Source organism: Aphidius gifuensis, linkage group LG5, assembly GCF_014905175.1.
Source record: "Aphidius gifuensis isolate YNYX2018 linkage group LG5, ASM1490517v1, whole genome shotgun sequence".
Classification (NCBI taxonomy): domain Eukaryota; kingdom Metazoa; phylum Arthropoda; class Insecta; order Hymenoptera; family Braconidae; genus Aphidius; species Aphidius gifuensis.
Window position 1 is genome coordinate 1,207,009 of NC_057792.1, and position 23,163 is coordinate 1,230,171.

A 23,163-nucleotide genomic window follows, 5' to 3' on the forward strand; every position below is an offset into this window, starting at 1 on the left:
TCGCGGGAAAATAATACAGGTAAATCGAGTTCAAATCAAAGTAGAATTTATGAAAATAAAAATTTTAAAAATGAAATTAAATAAAATAAATTTGTTGGGTTAAAAAAAAGTTTAAATTGGACTTGATATAATTAATTTTTGTTCTTTTTAAAGTGCTGTATCAATTATTTTTACATGTTTTTAATTTAAATTTGAAAACAAACTCTGTAAATCTTGTTTGAACTCGGAAAAATATTATTTTAATGTATAAGATTTCGAATTTGGTTAATTTATTTGGTGAAAAATATGTCCGGTACTTTATTACATTTATATTTCCTTATTGAACTTTGAAATGCAGCGTGGTGCTGTTGTGGTTGAGTTGGCAAGCATCTGAGGTGGAGTGCTCATGGTCTTTAGTTCAATTCCATCCCATCGACCATGATTGGCTGATATCAATAAAATTTGCTATTCTGCCATATTTATTGTATATTAATCGCATATTCTAGCTGAAGGTGGGGCAAATAACTCTTTGCATAGAACAAGTAAGCTTCAAAATCCTTCACTTGTTCTATGCTTAGAAGAATTTGCCCTCACGCAATTAACTTTTGGGGATCTTTTTTAAAAAGCTGTATCAATTATTTTTACATGTTTTTAATTTGAGAACAAAATCTGTAAATCTTGTTTGAACTTGAAAAAATATCATTTTAATAGATAAGTTTTTGAGTTTAGTTAATTTATTCGGTGAAAAATATGGCTTTAGTACTTTATTAGTAATAAATCATTAAATTTATATTTTCATTTTAAACTTTGTGATACAGCGTGATGCTCTTGTGGTTGAGTTGGCAAGCATCTTGAGTTTAGGTCTCAAGTTGTTCAGTTCGAATCCCCTTCGATGACCGTCGTCACGGGGTTTATTGTTACATCATACATTAATTGGCTTTCAGCAAATGCCATCATTAGAAAAATTGCTATCATCATGTTTGAACTAAAAATTATAATGATCCAATAAATATATGTAAGATGAGTGAAAATTCTTCATTGCATGTAGGTGGGGCAAATACCTCCTTGCATAGATCAAGTAAGCTTCAAAACTCCTTCACTTGTTCTATGCTTGTAAGTATTTGCCCTCACGAAAATAATTTTTTTGGTCTTTTTAAACTTCTTTATTAATTAATTTTACCTTTTTCAATTTTAATTTGACTACAAACTCTGTAAATCATGACTAAACACTTAAAAAATATCCTAAAAAAAATTAATCACAACCATTTACAAGTTGCACAAATAAAACCACAAAAAAAAAAAATAATTATATACTTAAATGTTTTTTTTTCCTCTATAAAAATTACCCAATCAAACGACAAATTAAATTTATAATTTTAAAAACTTCTAAAAATAAATTTAAACTTAAAAATTTATAAAAAAAAAAAAAATGTAAATTAGCAGTTTAAATTGATTAAATCCCAGAATAATTTAAAGTTTTTCGATGAATATCTAAGCACATTAAAAAACACGATATTTATTTATTTAATTTTTTTTTTATATTTGTTTTTCCTTCCCCACCATAATAAAAAAATAATATCCCAAGAAATTCCTCCTACTTTAACGGGGACACTTGAGCTACGAGCTTTGAGTTGGAGCAAACCGTGTTTGACCTCTCGATAGTAAAGACACATCAATAATAAATAAATAAATTTAAAAAAAAAAAAAAAACATCAACAAATAATATTAATATATCAATTTGCAATTAAAATTGTTTATATTTTTTTTAAATTAAATTTATCAATGGATAATTGAATACATATATTTTATTGACTTTTTTTTCTAAACTATTTGAAGAGCACACTTGTTGAGGCCTTGATGGAGAAAGTGCGATAAAAATTTATAAACGTCTTTGGCACAGGAATCAAATAAGGTTAGTGAAACCTAATCATTTGACCAGTTAAAATTGTCAGCTGTTTTAATTATCATTATTTTATTTAACTTGATACAGTGCATATTTAATTTTTTTAATATTATTGTGCTCACTTTATGATTTAGCTTCTTCAATAAATTTTTTTATACAACAAAATATATATTTATAAAATGAAAATGATCTAATAAACCATCACGTAGAAGAATTTTATTTTTATGTTTTTTATTTCGTCCTTGTATTGCGCACAATGATTGTAAATTCGAGGTGGCAAAAAAACGTGATGGGTAGCTTATTGATCATATGAATTGTTGTCACGAATTCAAGGAATTTATCTTAAAAAAATTCTATTTTAAACGTGACATATTTCAATCTATTTACCTTTTTTTTGAAATATATTTATTATTTTTTTTTTATAGAAAAACATGGTTCAAGTGCATAGATAAATAAATAATTTTTAGAAAATTTAATTAGTAATTTATTTGCTAGATTTGCCGGGAAAATAAAAATATATAAATTAAAAAATTTAATTGTTAATAATTTTTTTTTCTATTAAAAACAAATGATATTTTGTCTATTGATTTTTTTTTTGTTTAAAAAAATTTCATATAGTTTGATTATTTGATAGATAAATATTAAAATGCATCAACAATATTTAAAACGTGTTTAAAATATTTTTCTTTTAATTTTAAATTAAATTATTTATTGAATAAAATTGTTGGTGACAATGATATATAAATTCAAATTTATTTCTAATAATTGATCAAATTGTTAGTCCATAATATTTATTTTTTTGTTTAACATTATTCAGTATGAAATATTTATTTAAAAGCCATATTTGTCCAAAGAAAATAGAGGATAATAAATACAGCCACTTTGTGACGCACGTTTGTTTAATTTTCTCTGGAAAAAATACTAATGAAATAGTAAAAAAATTACATATACAACTACTCAATTTGTACTGTCAGAAATTAAAATAATTATTCATAATAAATACTGTCAGGATAACCAAATAAAACCGCAACAAACTCAACCTAAATTCTAACGAAAAAAAAACACAATTTCCACATTTAAAAAGTGTGAAATATTTAAATAAACAGAAGAAAAAATTACCTAAAATTTGAAAAAACACAATGATTTATTTGAAAAAAATTATATTTCATTTAAAAAATCATAAATTAACTTGTTAAATTTTTTTTTTCTTTATAAAAGTTTAAATTTTCTATGAAAAAATTTAAAAATATTTATAAATAAATAAAATACGCTTGTGTCATTCAAGACCCTTGAGAATAAATGCGTCATTTGTTAATTATTCAAATGATATTTCTACTACATCTTCAGTGTGATTTAAAAATATAATTTTTTTTTTTTTTTATCATTAAAAAGTAGACACAAAATATTGATAAAATCTTGAATAACATGAATATTTTTATGTTATAAATATGATCGTGTCAGTTGACCCGGAAATGTTATTTTATTCAAATACATTTCGATCGATAATTTAACGAATTTCTAGATCAATAACAAGGAAAAAAAATCGATAAATTAAAGCCATTGACAAAGTAAATAAATTAAAAATCAATTGATTAATTTAAAAATCAAAATTTTAAATTTTTTATATATTTAACTTTTTAATTAATATTTTGTTTTTGTATATTATTTAAAGAAATTTGACCTATGGAAATTGCTTGGATAACAATAGACAATAATAGACAAAAAAAAAAATTAAAATTATCCATTAAAAATGTGACAAAATGTGCATGTAATTTTATATTTACGACTTAACTGCGTAAATTTTTTTAATCTTTTCTTACAAACGTCATTTTAACTCGTTAACTTTTACTAGAAAAAAAATTAAAAAACAATCGTTAGGACATCTTCTCAATTTCATCTTATATAATAGAATTTTTTTTAAAAATTTTTCTATTCACCTGCCACTTATTTATTTAACGACATTCCTTTTGTTGAGACTTTTTTTTATTAAGGAAAAAAAAAAAAGGTCAGGTAAAGAAGCGACGAAAGATTACGATTGGGATTACGAGGGCAAATACATTTAAAAATGGAAAATATTTTTATTGATGACAACCGGTTTTATAAGATCATTGAACTTAAAAATATAAAAAAAATACCAGACATTTAGAAAATTGATTATTTATTTTTATAATTTTGTGAAAGTTGCAATTTTATATATTTTTATTTTATTTTTTTAAGGGTTTTTAATTATATCATCAATTTACTTTAAAAATAATCACATTTAAATTTTTTTTTTTTTTTTATATATTATGTATTATTTTTTTTCAATCATTATCATGTTGATATTTCAGTAACTTGTTACACAAAAAATTAGTGAAAGTTAAAGGTAATAGTATTTTAAAAATTTAAAATCTTTCGATAAATTAATTTTCGTGTTTCAATGATATTTTAATTTAACAAGTTAATTTCACGATAAACTTTCATCAGTATTTGTCTGAAATTTAAAATAAATTTTTTATAAAAAAGCTAAAAGTTTAAATAAATAAATAAAATATTTTGTTGTAAAAAAAAAAAATATAAATAAAAAAAAAAAATTCCTGAAGATTCCGTGTGAAATTTCCTGATCAGGATAAAAAATATTATCGTGCTTTGAATATAAATATTATAAACTATTTTGCATTACAGATACAAAGCATAAAAGAAATATATATTTAAAATAAAATAAAAAAAAAATAAAACGGCTAAAAAAATAATAAAATGGTTGAAGCATTGTTGGAATCAAGTGGACAAGAAGTTGCAATTGCTGATCACGGATCACGAATTGATACACCAATAGAATATACCAAAAATATTATAAAAATAAATGATATTAATTTATCACCAGTACAAAAATTTTATGATAAACAAAGTATATTTATAACTGGTGGTACTGGTTTCCTTGGTAAATTATTAATTGACAAATTGTTGAGAAGTTGTTCAACTTTGTCTGTAATTTATTTACTCGTGAGGCCAAAAAAAGGAAAAGATACACATGAAAGAACAGAAACACTATTCGATGATCCGGTAAATATAACAAAGCAATAAATAAACAATTTAAAATTAATAAATTATCAATATAATATTATTTTTTAGCTTTTTGATAAACTCAAAGAAATACATCCAAAATTTCGACATAAAATTGTGGCAATTGAGGGTGATTGTAGTCTTCCAGGTCTTGGAATATCAGAAACAGATAAAATTAAATTAATAAATAATGTATCAATTGTATTTCATTCAGCGGCGACTGTTAGTTTTGATGAAAAAATAAAACTAGCTGTTGCAATTAATATTCAGGGACTCAATGAAATGATTGAGCTGTGTAAAAAAATGACAAATCTCAAGGTAAAAAAAATTATAAAAAGTTAATGATCAATTTATTTTAATAACACAATCAATTCTCATCAACAATCAATGATTTTCTTTTTTTTTTATCTACAATTATATTTATATTTTTTTTTTTTAGTCATTTATTCATGTATCAACGGCGTATGCATACTGTACGGAAATGACGATAGAAGAAAAATTTTACAAGTCACCAATTGATGCTGATAAATTAGTGACAATAACAAATTGTCTTGATGATAAAATTGCCGATGAAATAACACCAGCGTAAGTGAAATAAATATATTTTTAGAAAATTAACTTAATATTTGTTTAATTTATTTTTTTTTAATTATAGATTGATGGGAAAATGGCCAAATACTTATGCATTTACAAAAGCAGTTGCTGAAAATGTTGTGGAAAAAAAACATTTCGATATTCCAATTGGAATATTTAGACCTGCTATTGGTATGTTTATTTATCATAGTAATTATAAATTATAATTTGACAATTTATTGAGGTTTATTTTCTTTTTTAAATAAAAATTACTTTTGATTTAATTATTCATAGATAACTATGTAATTTTAATTTTTATAATCGAAATATTCTACAATTTTTCTAGACAAATTATTTCGAAATGGAGTATTTTTTAAATCGAAATTCATTGTAAAAATTATTCAAAAAATGTGTTAATTTAATAACATATTTGCTATTTACAAATGTCAGTGTTTTTATTTTATTAAATTTATAATAAAATGGAGTAAATATTTTTTTGCATTAGTCTACTACTCGCCTAATTTTTGTAAAAGAAAAGATTTTTTTTTTTTATTTTAATGAAAGCTAATTAAAGATAAAAAAAAAAAATGTTCAACAAAATAAAAAAAATATTTTTCGTTTCTTTATGAACGATTTTTATTAAATTGTATATTATTTCTTTTCTTATTTGTGTTGATCATATTTTGGTATTATTTTAAATTGGTTTTCAGTCTTGCTTTACGGATTGCGGTGGCTGGTTTTTGAACTCGGTCCTACCGCATCAGTGGCTGGCAGCTTTGCTGCTCTCAACTACAAGCTGATACCTTAATACGATAGAAATTTTTATCCTTATGAATATAATTTAGATCAAAATATTATTATATTTTAAAAACTCGAGCTTTTTTATTATTAACAAAATGAAATTTCGAAAAGCATAATTTAAATTTTTATGTCAGAAAAAGAACAATTTAAATACTATGTGTATTTTTATTTTTTATTTTTATTTTAATGAAAACTAATTAAAGATAAAGAAAAGCACAGTAGTATTTTCAAATGTCAGTTATAATATGCAAATAAACATTGCAATAAATAATAATTAATTAATTTTTTTTTTCAATTTACATTTATCATAAATAATCATAAATTTCAAATCAATTTAAATTTAATTAATCAGTCATTGTATTGTAATGACTTTACACGTTAAAATAATTTATTAATTTTTATAAATTTATTTTAATTAAAACCCAATTAATTTACATTTTATTTTATTTTCTACCAAATTTCCATTCGAAATAATTTAACAGAGAAATTTTCTATTCGAAATAATTTGACAAAGAAATTTCCATTCGAAATAATTTAACAAAGAAATTTCCATTCGAAATAATTTGTTCTAAATTATAACTTATAATAATTATTTGCTAAAATAATTACATTTATTAATGATGAATAATTAAGTGAAATTTTAATTTAGTCATATCAACATATCAAGAGCCAATATCTGGATGGATTGACAATATGTATGGACCAACTGGTATAGCAGCTGGTGCAGGAGCTGGTTTACTTCGTTCCCTCCATTGTGATGGATCAATTCATGCAAACGTTGTACCAGGTGATATGGCTGTTAATGCACTAATTGTAACAGCATTTGACATATCAAATAATTACAACAAAATAAATAACACCATACCAATTTACAATTATGTATCACAAGACAATCCAATAACATATGATGACCTAAAAATAATGTCTGCAAAGTATGGATTAATGTATCCAACAATTAAAGCCATGTGGTACTACAGTTTTAGAAATAACAAGTACAGATTTGTACATTTAATTTATGTATATTTATTGCATCTACTACCGGCTCTATTAATTGATGGTGTTACAATTTGCATTGGTAAAAAACCAAGGCTACTTAAAATGTATAAAAAAATTCATAAATTTACAGATGTTCTTAATTATTTTACTATTAAACAATGGAATTTTAAAAATGACAGAGTTAATGAGCTTACAAATTCCCTGGATGAGAGAGATAAAAAAATATTCTTTTGTGATATTAAAAAATTATCATGGGATGAATTTTTCAAAACGTATATACAAGGTATACGGATTTATCTTATGAAGGATCCAATTGAAACACTACCTGAAGCAAGAATTAAATGGCAAAGGTTATTCATCTTTTTATTTATTCATAAATTCTTTTTTTTTATTTTTACTTTTTCTTATTTTTAAAATATTACTTGTCTAGACTTTCTGTATAATTTTTTTATCTCGTTTTTTTTTTTAAATTTTTTTTGCAGGATGTATTGGATTCATCAGATATTTAAATTGATCTTGGCATACATTGGACTTCGAATACTTTGGGGGATTTTAATGACAGCTATGACGATTGTTTCTTAGAAAAATTAAAATGTTTTTTTTCTATTTTTTTTTGTTTAATATAAAAAATAGTGTTAAAAAAAAAATATATAAAAATAAGATGTTTTTTTTTGTTTTATAGATTCATTTTTTAATCAGTAATTATTAATAAAAATAATAATTTTTAATTTTTATTATATTTTATTTATATTTTTTTTTTTTTTTTTTAATTTGTTTTTTTCTCGTTCAAGTTTACTACTATTATTGTAAAAAAAAAAAAAATGTTATATATAATTTTTTAAATGTATAAATTAATTAAGTTGAAAAAAAAAAAATCTATATAAAAATTAGCTCAATAGTTTGTTAGTTACAATAAACAATGGAAATTTTCCAGAAAAAAAAAATGATGATTTGTTAATTTTATTATCGAATCTTCTATCATAAATTTAAAATAACTTTAATATCCTGATGAATAAATTCAATAACATAACACTAAAATGAAACAGGAAAAAAAAATAGATAATAAATTTTTGTTTTTTAGCAAAGATATTGTTGTTTATTAGTTGAAAACAAATAAACAATAAAAATGAAATCATGCTTCCTTCGGGACTGAATCTTTCTACACCAGTCCTGGACTAATCGAGGTTAACATTTATTATTTTTATTATTATTTATTTATATATATATTTTCAAAATGAAAACAATATTTAAAAGAATGATGTTGTTTAAAGAGAAGGGGTATTGGAGTCCACAGCTATATAAGAAAGCCACCTTTACGGTTACGGTCTTGCGTTTCTTATGATCACTCAGACAAGATCTTGTTCTTTTGTCAATATTAATTTCAATAATAATATGTGCTTTATATAAATTATATACTAAAATAATTAATAGTGTTTTTAAAAATTTTTATGTTACAAAAAAATTTATAATTTATATTATCATTGTTCTTTCGACAAGTGGACAACAGGGTGAGTGAAATTTTTATGAATTTTTATATAAAATTTAAATTTAAAATAATAATGAAATTTTTATTTTTCTTTCAACAAATGGAATATGTTATTTTTAATTTTTTAAATAAACAAATTATGCAATTTTTAATATTTAATGGAATTTTCAATTTAAAAATAAACAAACAATTTTTAATTTTAAAATAAATGAAAAGTGAAATTTTAAATAAACAAAAAATATTGTTTTTAATTTTTTTAAAAATTAAAAATACGTTTTATAATTATTAAATAATTAAAAAAACAAATTTCAATTTTTTTTATGAATGAAAAATAAAGTTTTTAATTTTTTATAATAAGTATAAATTTAATTAGACAATTTTTATTTTTAATAAAATATTATTTGCATTTATTATTGTCTAATTTGAATAAAAATCAAACGTAGATATTTTTTTTTGCTATCAAATCACTGGATTAATGTTCTTCTATTTTTATTTTTCATTAATTTTTAAACAAAACAAAAACCAAGGTTGACTAGTAGAATGGCTCATTAAATATTTGGCTCCTCAAATTTAAGACAAAGAAAAAGCAAAAAACTCAGTAGAATCATCAATAAAAAAATCCAAGGACTTGTGGAAGATTTAAATTTTTTTTTCAAATACACTTTGTACAACTATTTAAAAATAAAAAAAAAATATATTTATTTATTTTATTCAGTAATTAATCAACAGTAATTTTAAAGTCAAATTAATTTTTTTCTCTATCAAATATTTCGAATTTACAATTAACAGTACAGATCAAATTTAACAAATCATTTTTTTTTTTTTTTTTCAAGTCAATGAACCAACAATGATATTTTTCGAAACCACCTAAAAATTTGTCGTTTTTACTTTGTAAATATTTAACTACTCTAGCCATTAAAGTTTTTAAAAAAACCTATTGACATAAAAACCATTCAATTTTATTTTTCCTTTACTTGTTTTTCAATCAAAATAATACGAAAAAAAAAAATTAATTATACTTGAATCTACAAGTTAGTCGAGTAATAAAAATTGTAATTTTTCTAATTTTCATTATTTATCTGAACTTGATTAATACACTGCAAATTACTATTAATAAAAAACCAACACGTGTATATTTTTTTTATGACATCTTTGTATAAAGAGAAATAAAAAGTAGCAATAATTGTGATAAAAAAAAAATTTAATATCAGTAATAACTAGTTGAGAATGTTTGAAGAATAATAAAAAGTAATTACGGTACCAAGGATAACAATGACTCAATCATAAAAAAAAAAAAATTTACTATATATTTTTATCCAAAACTTAGATGAATAATAGAACCATCTAATTCTATTAATAAACAATACAAAAATTAATAATAAAAACCAAAATTAAACCGACATAAATATAATTTAAAAACGAAAGAATAAAATAATTGTTACAGTTTTCTTTTCATGTATCATTATGAAATATAAAAATTAAATGTAAAAGCACCGCACAGTGATCGATTATATGTAAAAAAATATCTCGTCATATTGGTCAACAGAGAAAGTAAAAAAAAAATTAAACCAGTAATTCGATATTATTGCAAGAAAACATTGAAAATAAAGAAAAAAAAAATTAAAAAAACAACAACATCATGTAGAAATTTAAATAAAAAATAAAAAAAATCAACGTATTATTTAAAATAAACAATTAAAATTAATATTTATCAATTTTTTTTATTTAAATTAATAAAAATACTTGTAAAATATTATTTAAATATATTAATAAATAATTTAAAAGTTGAATTAAAATTGTGGTTTGAATGATGAATAATTTTTTTAAATATTACATAATATTTTTATTCTATTGTTAATTTAAATTTTTATTATTCTAGATGACAATCATTACCACAAACATGCTCACACCGATTCAGCAATTTTATTCAGGTCAAAATGTATTCATAACAGGTGAGAATAAATATTAAAAAAAAAACACTTATCATTTATCATGCCCAAAAAATATGTAAATATAAAAAAATCATCTTGTCATGATGGACAACATACTGAAATTTTGTGTATTTTTTTTGTACAACAGGTGGAACCGGATTTCTAGGAAAAATCTTGATTGAAAAATTGTTGAGGTCATGCCCGGATATCTCATCAATTTATATTCTTGTTAGACCAAAAAAAGGACAGGATATTATTCAACGAATTGAAAATATATTTGATGATCCAGTTAGTATATAAAATAGTTATTTACAAAGTTCCATAAGCAATTACAAATTAATTAAATCAAATTTTAGGTTTTTGAACGTTTAAAAAAGGAGCAATCGAAATTTCGTCATAAAATATTTGGTATCTGTGGTGATTGTTCAAAAGTTGGTCTCGGATTATCAACATCAGACAGAGATTTATTGGCAAGTGAAGTATCAATTGTCTTCAACGTCGCTGCAACAGTTAGATTTGATGAAAAGATTGAAGACGCAGTTGCTATCAACATACGTGGTCCCAAAGAAACACTTGATCTTTGTCGTTCAATGAAGCAACTTCGGGTACAAATATTTGCATTAATTTTTATATAAACCAATTGAAATCCAAATTAATATTTTATTTATAATTAATTTCAGTCTGTTGTACATGTCTCAACGGCATACAGCAATTGTAATCGTGATGATATTGATGAAAAATTTTATGAAGCACCAATAAGTGGTGATAATATTATGAAATTAATTTCAACATTGGACAGCAAAAAATTATCTGATATAACAAAAATTTTACTGGATGATTTTCCAAATACTTATGCGTATACTAAGCAAATTGCTGAACAAATTATTCAACAATATGGAAAAGATTTACCGGTTGGAATATTCAGACCAGCAATTGGTAAATAGCAACTAATTTTTTATTGATTCAATGACAATTCGTAGATGAATAATCAAGTGATAATTTTAATTTAGTTATATCAACATACAAAGAACCAATAAGTGGATGGATTGACAATGTTTATGGACCAACTGGTGCACTTGTTGGTGCTGGTGCTGGTCTAATAAGAACTTTAAATATTGATAAAAATTGCACAGCTGAACTTGTACCAGTTGATTACACAGTTAATGCACTTGTTGCATCAGCATGGGATATTGTTAATAAAAAGTTTGTTATATTAATTTAATATTTATCATTAAATACAGAGAAAGTTTTTTTTTTTTTTTTTTTTTTATCATGATATTTTTACTGACATAATATCAAGTTTCTGTCATTTTTTATTTCTTTTTTCTTTTTCGTCACTCGGTGTATTTAAACTACCAACCGGTTTACCTTTGCATTTATACACTTGTAAATTTTCGTAATCAGCTAAAATTATATTCTCAATGTGATGGAAATAAAAAAGAAGTTTATATCAAAATAAAAATAAAATAACTACCTTCCGTAGAAATAACTTCCGTTGAAGGAATTTAATTTTTTTTTTTTGTAAAAACAAGGTAATTAATTAATTAAAATTTTATATTGTAGAAATGAAGCTGCTGATCCACCGATATATAATTATAATTCAACATGGAATAATAAAATAACATGGGGTGAATATATTGATTTTGCATTTGAATATGGAAAAAAAATACCAAGCATTAAAAGTATATGGTGTTACAGTATGACTCCAGTTAAAAATAAAATTATTTATTATATATTGAGATTGTTGCTTCATCTTTTGCCTGGTTTACTTATTGACATTGGTTTAATAATGACTTTTAAAAAGCCAAGGTAATAATAACACAAAATAAATCAATGAAATTTTATTTTTAAAAAATTTTTCATTTTTCCAGAATTCTCAATGCGTATAAAAAAATTCATAAATTTTCAAATGTAACAGCTTATTTTGGTACTCACATGTGGAAATTTTCAAACACAAATACCCAATTATTGTGGAGAAATTTATCTCAAGAAGATAAAGATATATTTTATTTTTCAATGAACGATTTTAATTGGCGTGATTTTGTGGAGAAAAGTGTTAATGGATTGAGACTTTACACATTCAAAGATGATCCAAGTACAATTCCCATGGCCAAGAAAAGAATGGCAAAGTAATGAGCAAATTTATTATATTAAATATATTTTTAAAAAATAAGCAATTATGTTAATTAATATATTATTAATATTATATTTATTACAGACTTTTGTTGCTGCATAAAATTATCAAATGGGGAACAATTGGCCTTGTTGCTTGGTTTTTTTACACTTTAATTAACATGTCCCTGACAAGTGCAACTGGTTTATCAATATTCAAAACTGATACAATAGTGATTCGATAAATAATTCACAATTTGCATCATATTAATCAGTATCATCAATCATCCAAGGACATAAAATCATCAAAATTAAATTTTTAAAATTTATAAATAAATGGGCTCCAAAGTAGAGAATACAAAGTTAAATTTAAATTAATATTAATAAAAAAAAAAAAAATAATGTATATATATAAATCAATAAAATAAAATATATTTTATATTTATTGTTTTTTTTTTTTTTTTAATTATAATAATTATCATCTTGAAGGAGCATCGAACCCACGTGCCAAAAGAAAAGACATTAAAATGTCTTCAAAGATCTTTAAACTTTCACGTTGCGAAATAGCATGTATACATCTATCATCATATTAAATGCGCATATTTTTTATATATATATTTTTTAATTTTAATATTATTTTCTAGGCCCAGAGGATAACTAACAACTCCAATGTCTTACATCATTAACACACTACACATTCTTCCACCTCTTTTTAATTTTTTTTTTTTTTCAAATATTGTATAACATACACATAAGCATTTGGTACCTCAAGCATTGATTGTGCAAGATGAAAATAAAATAAAAAAATTATTTATAAGGAGTGTATGTATATTCAAAATTTAGGCCATGCTGTCGTGGACGAAATGAAATTGTCCGCGATGTGTTGAACAATAATTATTGTAAAAATGCCTTTTTTTTTCTTTACACAAATTTTTTATTGTTATGTAGTTAATTTTTATAATGATGAAATAATAATTTTTCATAAAATATTGGAATTTTTAATGGAAAGAAAATATTTATACAGCTTATTTTATAAACTGGATGCATCAGGTCACGTTCAAGGTTTCTTCAATGTCGTCTAGACTAGTTTTCTTGATGATTTTTATCTATATCTTGTTTCATTAAATTGTAGATGATATTATTTTATTTACATTCCTTTTTACCACGTTCATATTTAATTGTACATTTACTGTTATTAAACTTGTTTTTTTTTTCTACTTAGCCAATAAAATTTTTGCATTAAGTGTATTTTTTATTGGACTAATCAAGGAGGATATATTTTTTGAAATTTTTTAAAACTATCAAACGGTAAATTTTATATTTAAATTCGTTTTTTTTTTTCCTTTTTCTAAATTAACGGTATTACTGAATTTTTTAGACGCAATAATGTGGCTTTTTATTGGAAAATTGGTGGTTTTTTTTTTTTTTAAATTTTATTTAATATTTAATTTAATATTCATCGTCAATTTTGTTGAACTTTAGTGATCTATCAAGACCTTGATTTTTAAATTCAGGAAATAAGATTTATTGATATTTAAATATTTTATTAATTTTTCAAAAATATTTTTCACGCAATCATTCACAAGGTCAAGGTAAATATTTTATATAAATTTTTTTTTTTTCAAACAAATTTGATTGATTTAATATTTTTTTCTATCATAATAATAATATTACTATTTAATCTGTTGAAATTTAATTTAATAATTTTTGTATATATATTATTTATTTTAAAAATGTACCTTGAAATTGTCTTGTTGTTATTTTAAATATTTAAATGTCAATATAATAATTTGATTTGTTAAAATTATTATTTTGAAATAAATATTAAATTGTAAATTGTTTATTAAAAATATCAAAAATATGAAAAATATTTATTGGGGGATTAAGTTAATAAATGAAATAAAATTTTTATTTTTTTCATTTAAAAGAGGTGGTGTGTTGTCCAGTTGAGGTGAGTGTTGGGAGACACGTCAGAAGAAGAAGAAGTGAAGAAGAAGAAGAAGAGGGTATACCCTCTCAAAAGCTGGTGGTTTGCTCAAGTCTCTCACCAACAATTCAAACTTCTCAGTGTGTTCGCTAACCGTGCTACGATACACCTCGATTTTAATATATATATTTTTTTTTTCCTTTATATTATTATTGTTATTGTTGTTCATTCATTGATTCGTTGATCAGAAAACCCTGGTAGTGGTCAAGTTTTTCTATTGAATTATTTAAAAATTTTCAAACTGGAATTTGTGTCAGTTGGGCAGTGGAACTTGCCCAAGGCACACATTCCCCTTGTTTTTCATATTCAAAAATAAATAAATTTTTTTTTGTTTATATTTTCAATATTGTGAATAAGTGAAATTTTATTATAATAACATCAACATGTTGCTGGAAAATTCAGTCACTGGATATGGAAACAATGTCAGTAAAATTATTATTTTTTTTTTTTCTTTTAAAATTCAACTAAATTTAAATATTATTTCATAAATTTTGTTATAAATAATGCAATAATTAAGTAGGTCACGTGAAAAAGAAAAAAAAAAAAAAAAATGTAAAATATTTATAATATAATTATTAAATTTATTTTTAAATTTTAATATATTAACTATGAAAAATTTAAAAATACAAGTGAAAGTTTTGCAATTTAAATGAAAACAAAAAGAGATGAATAAAATAAATAAATAAAAATTATTTTCAATAAAAATATTAAAATCATTCATGCCAACCGGCGTGGTAATATTTCTAACGTAATAATAATATAACTTTGTAATCTCGTAATGGCCTGTTACTCTTACATAAGTTTGTATATACAATATTAACTTTCCTATCGACAAAACAAATCTTTTATTTCTGCGCCACCAATAGTGAAATTATTTCTTCATTATATATTTATTATTATTATACATCAAAAAATAGATAGGTCCAATGTGCCTTTAAATCATGTGAATTATTCAGTGAAAGCAAAATAATTCTCTTTGACATTTTGCTGTTACGTTTGTAAATTTGCAAAATATATATTTAATTAATCAATTAACAAATTATATAATTTAAATTATTAATTTATAAATTTTATTTATTTATTAATTTGAAAAATTAATTTTTTATTTTTCATCAGGCTACAAGTATTTATGCTGATCATACTATTAATAATGACGTTGATACTGACAATGAAAATGAGAGTAATAATAACAATGAAAATATCAACAATACTCAAGTCATCATGGGAACACCAATTCAAAATTTTTATGCTGGCCAAAATGTCTTCATAACAGGTTTATTATATATTTTTTTTTTAAATTAAATAAACAACATTAAATCTTGTATATTGTCCAGTGGAAAATGATTTTTTTTTTTAAATTTATTTTTTAAAATTACTTTCAAGTACTTTCACTTGAATTCAGATGTATTTTATATTTTTTTTATTTTTTTATTTAAGGTGGTACTGGGTTCCTTGGTAAAACACTTGTTGAAAAATTATTAAGAAGCTGTGATATATCAACAATTTATCTTCTTGTTAGACCTAAAAAAGGACTAAATATTATCGATCGTCTTGATGATCTATTTAATGATCCAGTGAGTTTATAATTTTATGATTTTGTCTTGTGATGAAATTTTGTTTTATTAATAAATTTTTTTTAATTATTTAGATATTTGATTGCTTGAAGAAAAATTCACCGAAATTTCGTTATAAAGTTGTACCAATAGCTGGTGATGTTGAAAAAACTGACCTTGGATTATCACCAAAAGATCGTGAACTTTTAATTCAAGAAGTAAATAAAATTTATATATACATGAATAAATTAAGCTTTATAGTGTTTTATTAATTTATTTTTTTATTATTTTTTAAAGGTGTCAATTGTATTTAACAGTGCAGCAACTGTGAGATTTGATGAAAAGCTGAGAATTGCAACGACAATAAATGCTGGTGGTACATTGGAAACATTAAAACTTGTCAATGAAATGACAAAATTAAAGGTAATATTTATTTTAACAAGTGTACTTGAATATTTTTTAAAAAATTATTTCATAACTCATGTGTCTCTTCCTAACGAGGTCACATGCCAAAATCTTTCTCTTATGGTAACTACACTCAACCTTCACGTACTCGTTACATCATTTAATCGCAATCCAAGCACGATCATGAAGCACGTTTTTTTTTTAATGCAATTAATACATTATCCATCAAATAATTTCATATATAAAATTTAAAAAAAAAAAAAAAAACATTTCTTTCATTAATTATCCTTACATATGTTTTTTCAAGTTTAAACTTTTTTTTTTTCTTTTGCCTTTTTTTTTTTTCAACTGTAAATACATTTTTAAGTGCAGAAAGAAAAAAAATAATAATCTTGGGTAAATATGGAAAATCAACAGATCCTTTGAACGTGTAATAATAATTATTTCTTCGTGGAAAAAAAAAATTATTATTATTATTATGAATTTAAAATTTTTTTACAATCAAAAATAGTTGTAAATAAATTTTACGCAATATTTATTTTTTTTATTGTCAAGTCGCAATTGAATTAGCGTGTGTTAATTTAATTTTTGTTTTTAAATTGTTCATCATTATCATATTAATTTAATTTTTTTTTTTTTATTGATGACATGAATGATGATTTTTAAAATATTTTTATTCCTTGACACTGATTGAGACCTTCAAAAAATAAATAAATATATTTTAAAAAATAAACAAATCATTGCCTCATGAATAAATTTCGAAACGTAATTTGTGTTCGGGATGTTGAACCAAGTTTTTTTAAAAAAATCATTAATAAATATTTATAAATTAAATATTTCCGGGTATTTTTTTTTGTTTAGGCAATGGTCCATGTATCGACAGCATATTCAAATTGCCATGAGGATATTATTGAGGAACGATTTTATTCTCATCCTATTAAGTATGAGAATCTCAAAGTCGTGACAAAGAGTTTGACCGATGAAGCAATTGAAGATGTTCTTCCAAGGTAAATAATAAAATAATGAAAATAAATAAAACAACCTAAATTACATGAAATTATATCTATTAATTTTTTTAGACTTCTTGAAAATTGGCCAAACACTTATACATTTACAAAAGCAGTTGCTGAACAAGTCGTAAGACAAATGAGCAATGGAAAACCAATTGGCATCTTCAGACCAGGAATAAGTAAGTGAATGTCAATTATTTTTTTTCCAAATTAACAAATCAATCAATACAGACTTGGAAAAAAAAATTTTTAATGAAAAAAAAAATGATTAGTTGTGTAATTAATTAATTACAAAAAAAAAAAAAATAAAAAATGTGTTTAGCAATTGCAATGTATTTAGTAACTGGAATTTTAACAATTGTATTTCAAATATTATTTGCACTTGGAATATTTATTTTGACATTGCTTGGTAAAATAATATTATTCATTTGTGCAATGATTTACGGTGTTGCACGTCCAGGTATATGGTTACGACGTAATGATGAAACAAACATATTATCATCATCATCATCACAAAATATTAACGAAACAACAATGTATCCGGAATTTGATTTTGAAGATGATTATGATGATATGGCTAAACAATCACTAGAAACAATACCAAGTATTGATAATAGTTCTGTTAAAATTGAGGGTTCTGTTGATGATGTTGATGATGATGATGAAGATGATGATGATAATAGAAAAGATAAAGAGCTATCACCTGTTGAAAATGAATTGAATACACGAGGAACACTTAGAATGGTTTGTCGATCAATTGAAGTACTATTTCCCGAAACAGAAAATGGCTAGATTAATGTAAAATAATGATAGATGAAAATGTAGTTTGTTTTGTATGAAAATTATAAATGTTATTGTTTTTTTTTTTTGATAGTAATATCAGCTGCTGAGGAGCCATTACCAGGTTGGGTTGATAATTACTATGGACCAACTGGTGGTGTAACAGCAGCATCATTGGGTGTTTTAAAAACAACACAAATGGATCCAAATGTTAAGGCAAATTTAGTACCAGTTGATTACACAGTTAATGCATTGATCGCATGTGCTTGGGATATTTCAACACAAACAACAAGGTAATTTTTGAGAAATTATTTAAATGAAATTAGCGAAAATATATTGATGATTTATTAATTTAATTTTAGACGCAATGATGACATGTTGATATACAATTATGTATCGACAACTGATGCACCAGTTACTTGGAATAATTTTTTTATTGATTATTGTCTTGAGTCTGCTCGTGAATATCCAATTTTACAAACAAAATGGTACATGACATTTTCGATAACAAAAAATAGACTGGCATATAATTTATCAATGATTTTTTTACATCTTTTACCGGCTTTATTGGTGGATTTAATATTTTTATGCACTGGACAAAAACCAAAATTATACAAAATGTTGAGTAAGATATTTAAATACTTGGATGTTGTGAGAGTTTTTACAATGAAAGATTGGAATTGGAAGGCTAATAATGTACCGTTAATGTGGAAACGGCTTGATCAAGAAGATCAAAAGATATTTAAATTTTCGTTAACTGGATTCAATTGGAAAGAATACAGTAGAAATTATATGATGGGAATTAAAATTTATTTATTCAAAGAGGGATTAAATACCTTGGAGGCAAGCAAAGAACGACAAAAAAGGTAAATTTTAATTAAATCATTTTAATCTTTAATTTATATATTTTATTAATAAAAAAATTATTCATTGCAGATTACGTATTGTTCATGAAGGATTGCAAATTATATTTGGACTTTTTTTACTCTTTTTATTCTGGAAAATAATTTATCTATTTATCTAATAATAATTTTTTTAATCGTTTTTTTTTTTTTTTTTTACAAATATTTTTTCTAATTAATAATAAATAAATAAATAAATAAAAATCAAATTTTTAATTTTTAAGTTTTTTTTTTTTGTTTTTTCAAATAGATATTGTAATCAGATTTAAATTTTGTAAATATTTAATTTAGGTAACAAGTTATATTAATCATACATAATTATTTTAGAAAATTAAGAAATTAAAAATACATTATTAATATTATTTTATAAATATGTAAAGTATAAAAAAAAAAAATTTTCTATTATACATTTATTATTGCCAATTATAAGATAATGTTCAAATTTATTTCTGTTTTTGTTAATAAAATTAATCGCTTAGTAATTAAAACCATTTGACTTAATGAAAAAAATAAAAATTGTTTTTACGAAGATTATTATTGCGATGTTTTTTATGTTTATTATATTTAACATGTTTATTATATTATACATGTATTATTTATTTCGCATTTAAAGCAATGAATTTACGCAATCTTAGTAAGAAAATATTAATTTCATGTAACATCTTTAGAACGATTATAAAAAAGAAATTGTTTAACCAAGGAGCATTGAGATGATGAAAACATGTTCGGAATAAAAAATGAAAATGATTAATTCATCAATGCATTTATAGAAAAATTTAACTAATGATAGATAATCAATAAGAGGTAGATGAGCATCTAATCAGTAGAAAAGTAACAGTTGTAAAGTAAATAATTCACTTGAAAATTATTTTTAAAGAATTATCATGTTGGAAAATAAATTGAGTGATTTAAAAAGCAGAAAATTAAATGGCAACATGAGTAATAATCAAATCTTGAAGAAAACAACAATTCAAAAATTTTATACGGGCCAGAGTATTTTTATAACAGGTTTTTCTTTATTTTTAAAATATTGTTGAGTCTAGGAGAGGGATATATTTATTTATAATGAAATTAATATATATTTTTTTTGAGGTGGTACTGGGTTCCTTGGTAAAGTTCTTGTGGAAAAGTTACTGAGAAGCTGTGATGTATCAAAAATTTATTTGCTGATTAGATCAAAAAAGGGAATAGACATCAATGATCGTCTTGATAATTTATTTAACAATCCGGTAAGACATTGGTGATAGGCAAAATAGAAAAATAAAATGTATTGTTGATAATAAAACTCACCCGTTTTTTTTTTAAATAATTATTTTTATTTTTTAGTTATTTGAAAGTTTAAAAAAAAATTCACCTGAATTTCGAAATAAAATTGTACCAGTTGCTGGTGATGTTAGAGAAATTGACCTTGGATTATCACATGAGGATCGTGAACTTTTAATTCAAGAAGTAAATTAAATTTTTTTATTTTCAGTTTTTAATTAAATTATTTACATTTTTCATTGTGTCAAGTAATTTGTATTTTCTTTTTTTTTAGGTATCAATTGTCTTTCACTCAGCAGCAACACTAAGATTTAATGAAAAATTGAAAATTGCAATGTTGATAAATACTAGTGGAGCATTGGAAGTTTTGAAACTTGTTAATGAAATGAAAAAATTAAAGGTAATAATAAATAAACAATACGAAATAAATACACGTACAAGATTTATTTTTCAGGTCATGGTTCATGTATCAACTGCATATTCAAATTGTCACGAGGACATTATTGAGGAAAAAATCTATCCACATCCTATTGAGTATGAGAATTTTAAAATTGTAGCTGAGACTCTGTCGGATGAAGCAATTGTCGATGCTCTTCCAAGGTACATAAAATTATAAAATAATTCAATACAAAAATAAATAAGTACTATTTATAATTTATTTTAAAAATAATTTAATAGAATCCTTAAAAATTGGCCAAACACGTACACATTTACAAAAGCCCTGACAGAAAAATGCATCAAACAAATGAGTTGTAATAAACCAGTTGGTATCTTTAGACCAGGAATAAGTGAGTCAATGATTTTAATTTTTAGAATGACTTTATCAGAATCAACTTGGTTAATCGAAATAAAAAATAATTGTCAAACTTTTTTTACAGTAATATCAGTTGCTGAAGAACCATTACCAGGTTGGGTTGGTAATTACTATGGACCAACTGGTGTTCTCACGGCATCATCATTAGGAATTTTAAAAACAGCACTAGCAGATCCAAATGGTAAAGCAAATTTAGTACCAGTTGATTACACAGTTAATGCATTGATTGCATGTGCTTGGGACATTGCAACACAAACAACAAGGTAATTTTTGAGAAATTATTTAAATGAAAATAGCAAATGTATATTGATGATTTATTAATTTAATTCTAGACGCAATGATGATATGTTGATATATAATTATGTATCGACAAATGATGCACCAGTTACTTGGAATGAGTTTTGTGTTGATTATTGTCTTAAGTATGGTCACGAATATCCAATTTTACAATCAAAATGGTACATGACATTTTCAATCACTAAAAGCAGACTGGCATATAATTTATCCATGATTTTTTTACATCTTTTACCGGCTTTATTGGTGGATTCAATATCTTTATGCACTGGACAAAAACCAAAATTATATAAAATGTTGAGTAAGACATTTAAATCCTTCGAAGCTCTGATACCTTTTTCAATGAAAGATTGGATTTGGAAGGCTAATAATGTACCGTTAATGTGGAAACGGCTTGATCAAGAGGATCAAAAGATATTTAAATTTTCATTAACTGGCTTTAATTGGAAAGAATACAGTAGAAATTATATGATGGGAGTCAAAATTTATTTATTTAAAGAGGGATTAAATACTTTGGACGCAAGCAAAAAACGACAAACAAGGTCAATTTTAATTATACGTCAATCATTGTGAATTTTAATTTTTATATTTAATAATCAAAAAAATTATTCATTGCAGATTACGTATTGTTCATGAAGGATTGCAAATTATATTTGGACTTTTTTTACTTTTTTTATTCTGGAAAATAATTTATCTATTTATCTAATAATAATTTTTTCAACTGTTTTTTTTTTTCACAAATATTTTTTCCAATTAATAATAAATAAATAAATAAATAAAAATTAAAAATTTTTAATTTTTAAGTCATTTTTTTTTGTTTTCAAATAAATATCGTAATCAGATTTCAATTTTGTAAATACTTAATTTAGGTAACAAGTTATATTAATCATATACATATAATTATTTTAGAAAATTAAAAATAAAAAATACATTATTAATATTATTTTATAAATATGTAAAGTATAAAAAAAAAAAAATTTCTATTATACATTTATTGATTTATTATTGCCAATTATTAGATCATTTCCAAATTTATTTCTGTTTTTGTTAATAAAATTAATCACTTAATAATTAAAACCATTTTATTTAAAAAAAAAAATTGCGTCTTCACAAAGATTATTATTGTTTATAATTCTATATTTTTTTTTTTAAACATTATGAATAAAATATTTTTAAAAAAAATGTATTCTAATCTCTTTTCATAGAATATTGATATAAAACCTTGAACCAGACACTCAACTTGTTAGAGAAAAATTAATTTTTCTACAAAATGAATCAGAAATAATTAATTAATAATTTAATAATCACTTGTCTTTGTTGGGTACAAATGTT

General features: G+C 22.9%; 3 protein-coding genes across 4 annotated transcripts; all 3 read left to right on the forward strand.

Annotated features, from left to right (window-relative positions):
• Positions 1-1,583: 1,583 nt before the first annotated feature.
• On the forward strand, positions 1,584-8,256 carry LOC122856682 (fatty acyl-CoA reductase wat-like). 2 transcript variants are annotated; one of them, XM_044158448.1, is made up of 7 exons: positions 1,584-1,891; positions 4,547-4,924; positions 4,994-5,242; positions 5,364-5,509; positions 5,580-5,689; positions 6,948-7,644; positions 7,777-8,256. In XM_044158448.1, exons 2-7 carry the CDS (start codon positions 4,619-4,621, stop codon positions 7,874-7,876), a joined length of 1,608 nt encoding a protein of 535 aa, XP_044014383.1. In that variant the 5' UTR covers positions 1,584-1,891; positions 4,547-4,618; the 3' UTR covers positions 7,877-8,256. The 2 variants fall into 2 exon arrangements, with proteins under 2 accessions (XP_044014383.1, XP_044014384.1); XM_044158449.1 differs by lacking the exon at positions 1,584-1,891 and adding an exon at positions 4,180-4,247 and having other exon boundaries at positions 7,777-8,238.
• Positions 8,257-8,627: 371 nt separating this feature from the next.
• LOC122856167 lies at positions 8,628-19,755 on the forward strand. Its single transcript, XM_044157860.1, has 19 exons — positions 8,628-8,802; positions 10,660-10,732; positions 10,860-10,999; positions 11,068-11,316; positions 11,392-11,647; positions 11,722-11,914; positions 12,275-12,520; positions 12,583-12,840; positions 12,930-13,062; positions 15,927-16,083; positions 16,248-16,384; positions 16,459-16,581; positions 16,661-16,786; positions 17,630-17,775; positions 17,848-17,957; positions 18,653-18,851; positions 18,921-19,424; positions 19,495-19,518; positions 19,752-19,755. Exons 2-19 carry the CDS (start codon positions 10,660-10,662, stop codon positions 19,753-19,755), a joined length of 3,078 nt encoding a protein of 1,025 aa, XP_044013795.1. The 5' UTR covers positions 8,628-8,802.
• Positions 19,756-20,100: 345 nt separating this feature from the next.
• On the forward strand, positions 20,101-22,537 carry LOC122856684 (fatty acyl-CoA reductase wat-like). Its single transcript, XM_044158452.1, has 9 exons — positions 20,101-20,468; positions 20,553-20,689; positions 20,787-20,909; positions 20,998-21,123; positions 21,178-21,323; positions 21,402-21,511; positions 21,602-21,800; positions 21,870-22,373; positions 22,450-22,537. Exons 1-9 carry the CDS (start codon positions 20,345-20,347, stop codon positions 22,535-22,537), a joined length of 1,557 nt encoding a protein of 518 aa, XP_044014387.1. The 5' UTR covers positions 20,101-20,344.
• Positions 22,538-23,163: the final 626 nt, after the last annotated feature.

Bases quoted from the DNA above. Each gene is read 5' to 3' on its own strand.
- LOC122856682 (XM_044158448.1), top strand. From the start codon at position 4,619: ATGGTTGAAGCATTGTTGGAATCAAGTGGACAAGAAGTTGCAATTGCT. The intron at 4,925-4,993 runs GTAAATATAACA...ATTATTTTTTAG, and splicing joins AAACACTATTCGATGATCCG to CTTTTTGATAAACTCAAAGA. The intron at 5,690-6,947 runs GTATGTTTATTT...ATTTTAATTTAG, and splicing joins AATATTTAGACCTGCTATTG to TCATATCAACATATCAAGAG.
- LOC122856167 (XM_044157860.1), top strand. From the start codon at position 10,660: ATGACAATCATTACCACAAACATGCTCACACCGATTCAGCAATTTTAT. The intron at 11,915-12,274 runs GTTTGTTATATT...TTTATATTGTAG, and splicing joins TGGGATATTGTTAATAAAAA to AAATGAAGCTGCTGATCCAC. The intron at 18,852-18,920 runs GTAATTTTTGAG...ATTTAATTTTAG, and splicing joins ATTTCAACACAAACAACAAG to ACGCAATGATGACATGTTGA.
- LOC122856684 (XM_044158452.1), top strand. From the start codon at position 20,345: ATGTTGGAAAATAAATTGAGTGATTTAAAAAGCAGAAAATTAAATGGC. The intron at 20,469-20,552 runs GTTTTTCTTTAT...ATTTTTTTTGAG, and splicing joins CCAGAGTATTTTTATAACAG to GTGGTACTGGGTTCCTTGGT. The intron at 21,124-21,177 runs GTAATAATAAAT...TTTATTTTTCAG, and splicing joins ATGAAATGAAAAAATTAAAG to GTCATGGTTCATGTATCAAC.